Source organism: Rhagoletis zephyria, unplaced genomic scaffold (genome assembly GCF_001687245.7).
Source record: "Rhagoletis zephyria isolate East Lansing unplaced genomic scaffold, Rhagoletis_zephyria_1.1 Rzeph_scaffold_01291, whole genome shotgun sequence".
NCBI lineage: Eukaryota > Metazoa > Arthropoda > Insecta > Diptera > Tephritidae > Rhagoletis > Rhagoletis zephyria.
Window position 1 is genome coordinate 95,558 of NW_016158375.1, and position 8,012 is coordinate 103,569.

At 33.5% G+C, this 8,012-nt stretch overlaps 1 protein-coding gene across 1 annotated transcript in view; it reads left to right on the forward strand.

Moving 5' to 3' along the window:
• The first annotated feature begins 5,892 nt into the window (after window positions 1–5,892).
• Window positions 5,893–8,012, forward strand: part of rost (rolling stone) — a 7,561-nt gene continuing 5,441 nt past the window's right edge. The window contains exon 1 of the mRNA XM_017616886.1: window positions 5,893–6,201. Coding sequence (XP_017472375.1) covers window positions 5,893–6,201 — 309 coding nt within the window. The remainder of the gene's footprint in view (window positions 6,202–8,012) is intronic.

Genomic DNA, 8,012 nt, shown 5'->3' on the forward strand with positions numbered 1-8,012 from the left:
TTCAAATTGATCCAGATATTCTAACACGACATTTTTTGTTCTATCAAGGGTTTTTTCAGTACTTTCTAAAGTGGTTTCGCTCAGTTTGCAGGCTTCAATTTTCTTTTCTAAATCACTTAGCAGAAATTTAAGCCGGCGGACTAAGCCAGGTCTCAAGTTTTCTTCTTTTATATTAGAGGAATTGTTTAATTTTTTAATGAGTTCACTTACCCTTGCGTACGCTGTTGTGTAGAGCGTACTTACTTTTCCAGCGACGCCGTCTTTAAAATATGCAGTTTTTTTTGGCGCTGGCGTCCTTTAGAAGCTCCTGATGGCCGCTGCTGAATGAGTTCCACAACTCATCCAGGCTGTCTCTGAGCTTCGAAATCCCTTCGATGCCTTCATTCAAGTCTACTGCCATTGCCTTGAAGTACATCTTCAGTATTTCCTCAGCTGTCTGGAACTGTTGATCCATTTTTAAGTTTTTTTTTTCACTCACGAAACTATAATTTGATTTAATTTCATTATATCACGCGCAACTAGTTCGGACTAGGGGTCACCAAATGTACAGAGAAGATACATGGACACTTATGACACTCAGACAGCACTCAGATAGAATATGTAAGTACATATTAACTATCTATGCGGGTGTATATTTGCACCCGCTGGTATAGATATGAGTATTGATGTTCATACATAAGTATGAACACCTATATTGGCAGTAAGAGCTAGTACCGTCCGAAAACACTACAGTACAGATATATCAATAAACACGTACGAAAGAAAAGAAACGCATACGTTTATAAAAAAACGCCCTATGGGGAATATCTCTAGTTCTGAACTGGGGCGCTTCTAGTACATTTAGACCCAGTACTGGTTCGCGATAAATATCTTTTGCATGCAAGCCACTGGCGTATTTAACATGGCGATGTCCTAGGAAGTGTCAATTGCCCCCCGCTGCATCCCTTTTTCGATAGTTCCGAACTAGTCCTAAATTCTATAGTTCCGAACCAGTTCTAAAACAGACAGACGAAAGAAAAAAGTACCATGGTTTTTCAATCTTTTCGGTTCTTCCGTGTGCGATTTTACATTATTTTCAAAGAAACGTTTTTTCAATTTGAAATTAAATTTGTTTGAATGATTGTAAGAAATGTACGTTTACATACCTTGCTGCAGCTGACTTTGCAGAGGTGCTCGCTGTTATTGGTTAGATTCCAGACGGCCCCAAGATGTTAATATGTTAACACAAAGCTTTGTTTTGTATTACCAAACTATGAAATAGCATCTGCGAAGTACAGCATAGAAGCATATTTGAACGAGAAAGCCGCCGAACACATATCTATGTAAAGTAAACAAGCCCCCCGCTGCATCCCTTATTCGATAGTTCCGAAATAGTTCTAAATTCGACAAATAGGATCTAGTTCGTTCTGCATCCCTTTTTCTATAGTTCCGAACCATTTCTAAATTCGTCACTTTAGATATAGATTTGTAATGAAAAAAACTGAAAAAATTAGTTTCTTAAAAGTACCACTTTTCGCCGATTTTGGACTGGTGGGGATCTAGTTCCTATCGGACTAGTTCCTTTTTGGCAATAAAGACCTAGTACGGAACTAGAAATTTGATTCACTAGTCCACGGTTTCCCTGCAGGGCATGTACACAACACATATACAAAAACAGCACTCAAGTACACAATACATTGACAAAAACGGTACTATACTGTCTCTCTTGGATTTCGGAATGCTTACACATTGAGAAGTTAGCTTACTGCCAATATAGAAGTACTAGTGAACCCGCATGGCGTCAAAGCGCCAACATTTAAATAAATTTTTTAAACAGGTGAAACCTATTCAAAAACCTCTAAAAATATTCCTAATGATTAATCTAACCTTTTCTGAGTGATGAGAGGTCTCGCATTGTGTTGGTTTTCATGTAACTTCAAAAAATAAAACCTGTGCACATCTATGTAGAATCCCAGTTCTTTAACTTGGCTTCTCATTTTGGAAATTCGAAATAACGTTGCAGATGTGATGATCTTCAAAAAAAAAATAATAATAGATGGCAATTCTAATTAAAAATATCATCAGCCTATAGTTTCCTTAAAACTCTTTCGTTTGATACTAATATTTCGATAATTCAATTACGTATCTTTCGTATAAGTAAAACAAATTTGAATTTTCAAACAGGTGGCCATCTCTTTAAAGGTATTTTGAAACAAAAATCTTTCGCCTGGCATTGTTATACATATTTCAATTTACTGATGAATTAAGTTGAATTTAGTTTTTTTAAACACATGGCAATTCTCGTAAATACTATTTTCAAACCCATTTCGATTGATACCCATCTTTTGAAAATCCATTCAACTTATTAAATAATTTGAGCTTAATTTTTTCATCAAAAAAAAAAAACCAAATGTTCAACTTAAAGATTTCTTAACACTCGTTCTTTTCATAACCATATTTTAAAATTTCATGTAACTTATGTATAATTAAACAAAATACCACTTTAAAAACAGGCGGAAACCCTCTTAAAAATTATTTTCGAACTAAAATTTCCTTAAATACTTTTCGCCTGACATTGTTATAAATATTTCAAGTATCTGATGAATTAAGTGGAAATTAATTTTTTAAACACGTGGCAATCCTCCTAAACATAGTTCTTAAATAAAGGATTTTAAACCCATTTCCGTTGATTACCATCGGTTAGTAATTCATTTAACTTATTAAATAATTTTAGTTTAGGCCCTTAAGCTGGGCAACTTTCAAGCGCATCAAAAATGTTCTAAATTGTCAAACTAAGTATTTCTTGAAGCTCTTTCATTTGACATCCATCGTTAATATTTCATATAACTTGGGTATAAAATAGTTCAATTAGACTTCTCAAATAGGTGGCAAACCTATTCAAAATATTTACAAACTACTACCTTCTTAAACCTCTTTTTTATGACACCCATTTAGCGACACCTTATTTACGTACCAAATTCCTTTAACTAAAATCTAATTAAATTTTTTTTAACATGTGGCAACCCTCCTATACGTAGTTAAGTTATAAAGCCTTTCCAAAACCATTTTGATTGACACCCATATTTAATAATTGATTTAACTTTTTAATTAATTTGAGCTTAATTTCTCTACAGGTGGCAACTTTTTTCTAAAAAGTAAAACCTTTTTGAACATCCACACCCTAAGCCCTTTAATTTGGCACCTCACTTTTGAAAATCGAACGGACGGTGCGGATCTGAGGGCATTGATTAGTAAATAACTTGAGTTTAATTATTTAACAGGTGGCAACATCTTTCGAAAAAATAAAACCGGTTTGCACATCTAGCCAAGCGCTTTAATTTGGCACCCCATTTTTGAAAATCGAGCTAACGATGCAGATCTTTTATGCTGCACAAAAAATTAGTTCGCGTATTATATATATAGATTATAGACTAACAGGCTAACCTAATATTCACGCACGCCGCCAATTTATTGTCAAAAATTTCTCATGCACATGCAACTTGTATGAGATCAACCGAAATTGAACGGCGTGCGTATGAAGCTAACTGAATTTCCAATTTTTGTTCTGCGTGACATTTTGATTTGACGTTGCGCTCAATGAAATCAAATGCAAACGCATGCAAGTCAATTTCGGGTGACGCAAAAAAACAAATTCGACGGCATGCGTACCAAAACGTAAGCCGCGAATATTAGGTTAGCCTGATAGATACCTATTTTAATTACCCCATTGTCTTAATTCAAATTGAATTTGATTGTTTAAATAGGTGGCAACCCTCCTACACGCAGTTAAGAAATAAAGTAAATTCAAACTAATGCGATTGGTACCCAATTAGTAAATATTGATTTAACTATTTAAATAATTTGAACTTAATTTTTAAACAGGTGGCAGCCCTCTTCAAACACTTTAAAAATATTCTAAACGTTCCAACTAAAGATCTCTTAAGATTCATTCGCTTGACGTCCATATTTTTATACTTCACATAAATATACATGTTTGTATTACCTAATTCCCCTAATTCAAATTGAATTTGATTTTTTTAACAGGTGGCAACCCTCATCAAGTTAAGTTAAGAAATAAATATTTTCAAAACANACTTGGGTATAAAATAGTTCAATTAGACTTCTCAAATAGGTGGCAAACCTATTCAAAATATTTACAAACTACTACCTTCTTAAACCTCTTTTTTATGACACCCATTTAGCGACACCTTATTTACGTACCAAATTCCTTTAACTAAAATCNTTTTTAAACAGGTGGCAGCCCTCTTCAAACACTTTAAAAATATTCTAAACGTTCCAACTAAAGATCTCTTAAGATTCATTCGCTTGACGTCCATATTTTTATACTTCACATAAATATACATGTTTGTATTACCTAATTCCCCTAATTCAAATTGAATTTGATTTTTTTAACAGGTGGCAACCCTCATCAAGTTAAGTTAAGAAATAAATATTTTCAAAACAATTTCCATTTATGCCCATTTTGTAATAATTGGTTTAGCTTTTAAAATAATTTGATCTTAATTTTTTAAAAGGTGGCAACTTTTTTCGAAAAAGCAAAACCTTTTTGAATATCCACACCCTAAGCCCTTTCATTTGGTAGCCCACTTTTGAAAATCAAACGGACGGTGCGGATCTGAGGGCATTTATTAGTAAATAACTTGAGTTTAATTATTTAACAGGTGGCAACATCTTTCGAAAAAATAAAACCAGTTTGCACATCTAGCCAAGCGCTTTAATTTGGCACCCCATTTTTGAAAATCGAGCTAACGATGCAGATCTTTTATGCTGCACAAAAAATTAGTTCGCGTATTATATATATAGATTATAGACTAACAGGCTAACCTAATATTCACGCACGCCGCCAATTTATTGTCAAAAATTTCTCATGCACATGCAACTTGTATGAGATCAACCGAAATTGAACGGCGTGCGTATGAAGCTAACTCAATTTCCAATTTTTGTTCTGCGTGACATTTTGATTTGACGTTGCGCTCAATGAAATCAAATGCAAACGCATGCAAGTCAATTTCGGGTGACGCAAAAAAACAAATTCGACGGCATGCGTACCAAAACGTAAGCCGCGAATATTAGGTTAGCCTGATAGATACCTATTTTAATTACCCCATTGTCTTAATTCAAATTGAATTTGATTGTTTAAATAGGTGGCAACCCTCCTACACGCAGTTAAGAAATAAAGTAAATTCAAACTAATGCGATTGGTACCCAATTAGTAAATATTGATTTAACTATTTAAATAATTTGAACTTAATTTTTAAACAGGTGGCAGCCCTCTTCAAACACTTTAAAAATATTCTAAACGTTCCAACTAAAGATCTCTTAAGATTCATTCGCTTGACGTCCATATTTTTATACTTCACATAAATATACATGTTTGTATTACCTAATTCCCCTAATTCAAATTGAATTTGATTTTTTTAACAGGTGGCAACCCTCATCAAGTTAAGTTAAGAAATAAATATTTTCAAAACAATTTCCATTTATGCCCATTTTGTAATAATTGGTTTAGCTTTTAAAATAATTTGATCTTAATTTTTTAAAAGGTGGCAACTTTTTTCGAAAAAGCAAAACCTTTTTGAATATCCACACCCTAAGCCCTTTCATTTGGTAGCCCACTTTTGAAAATCAAACGGACGGTGCGGATCTGAGGGCATTTATTAGTAAATAACTTGAGTTTAATTATTTAACAGGTGGCAACTCTTTTCGAAAAAATAAAACCTTATTGCACATCTGCAGGCTAAGGGCTTTAATTTGACACCCCAATTTTGAAAATCGAGCGAACGGTGCAGATGTTTTAGGCTGCACAAAAAATGCCTTCGCGTATTATATATAATAGATAGATTACACATATGGCTTACACCAAACCATCTGCTTTTAGTAAGCTCAAACGGCATGAAGCCGCTTGTTATCTACGACGATGATGCGGTTGTGCTGAAGTCCAGTTGGCTTCGATCTCAACAGTTTGCAGACAAATTTTGGCGCAAGTGGGTGGCTGAATATTTACCAACTTTAACTTGTAGAACAAAATGGCACAAGGAAGCTAAGCCTCTTCGTGAAGGCGATTTGGTGATTATAGTAGACTCTACACTTCATCGAAATGTGTGGCCTAGGGGTAAAGTGGTTGACGGTTTTAACTTCGCGTGGATTGTTGGAGAGGCCAGCGGTCAAGATCGCAGTATTAGACGTGGCTGCAGTAAAGGAGTAAGCCTTCGTTTAACACCTCGTTGTACTGTGGGAGGGTGTTACCGCCACTGTACTCTGACTCGCTGAAATGCTTATAACTCGCTATAATAAACTTGTAATTGTTAAGCCGAACTCTTTTTGTATGGTCTATTACAATTGTAAGAAAGCGATATATATTTTGTACTGACAATGTCATTAGAGTCATAAAACCATGTGGTGGTTCTATAGAAATCATTGTTCGAAGAGAATTTTAAGCGACAAGTCTCGTAGTTTCAAGATACAAGCTTAACCTAAACTGGAATAAGTTAAATACTTTACGCTTGGATTAAGACTTAAATGAATTTTATTACGTACGGCTATAAGCGACGTGATCATTAAATACTTGGATAATCACACAAAAACTAAGCTGATTTACTTATTGCTCGTAATCAAAATCAGAATTAATCCAGGGCGTTTTAAGGAGATTACAGACAATTTTGAAAGTTTTCTCCCTTTAATCAATTAAAGCGCTGATTAAGAAAGAATCTTTTCAATTGTAACTGGTGTTTAATGCAAAAAGCGGAACAAATTAGTTTCGTTCCCTAACTCGCAAGAAGTTGCTAGAATTTACAGGATTTTGCCAGAAGGCGTTCCCGTACTCGGTTCTCTGGCAAAGTAGGGGAAAAATGGGTGAGTAAAATCGGTCCTCTCTTTGTCAGAAGTTGCAAGATTTTAACCGAACAATTTTTGCTGGTAAAATCAGGTAAAGTGTCAAACCGTCAGCTGTTCAAATGATTTCAAATTTGAATAAGCAAAAACAAAAGTGCATCTGCATTGTCACCTTATTAAATACATATATCCTAGCGAAGAAATATCAAGTTTTGTAAGTATTTTTGTTAATTTGCTGGTGTATTTGGGCAATATTTAGTAATCGCCAAATGATAAAAAAACTGCTATGTAAACAAAAAATTACATCCACGGTTCTTGTCTTCAATGTTAAAGTCAACAAAAATCGAATTCGCTTACGCAATGCAAATAATTTGTAACAATGGTAGTTTTAAAAATTGCCAGTAGGTATTCAACCATAAAACCACAAAAAAAAGTTTATTCAAAATTGTGGGTTTTAATAAAAACCGAAGCTAATTTATGAATGTTGTAAATGTTTTAAAGTTCTTTTGGACCTTTAGTTAGTAATTTACCGACCATTGAATTTCGATAGAATATTATATGTACATATATGTATATTAACGTAATATGAATGTTACTTTTTTACTACTGAAATATAGGTTGTCATTTCTTTGGGAATTTTGTGGCATAAATTTTTAATATGTGGGTAATTGAGGGATTTTTTCCCGATTTTCGTGGGTAATTTAACAGAGAATGTCTGGCAAACGAGATTACTAAGAAAAATAGCTGTGACAATTTGTATTTTTTCCAATTTAAATTTTATTTTTTATTTTTGTGTATTTCACATGGCACGCTTTGATTTAGAAGAAAAAAAATCACAATAGTTTTTGACACTTTCGATACCAGAAGAAACAATAAAATAAACGCAAGTGTTGTTTTTGCTTTAATGCTACTATCAGTTTGATATGCCTTGAATATAACTAATATGAAAATTGACACGAGAGAAAAAATCTTGTTTCACTTAATTGAAACGTTTGCATACATATACAACGCACTTGATGGTACAATTGTCACAAACGAAATAAATAATATAAAAAAAACTTTTTAATATACAACGCTTTTATAAATGGACTAAAAAGTAGAAAATAATACTTCTCAGTCCCATAGAATTTGTTTTGATAACTTTTGATTTTGAAATTTTAGCAAAAGTCATTATAAACAAT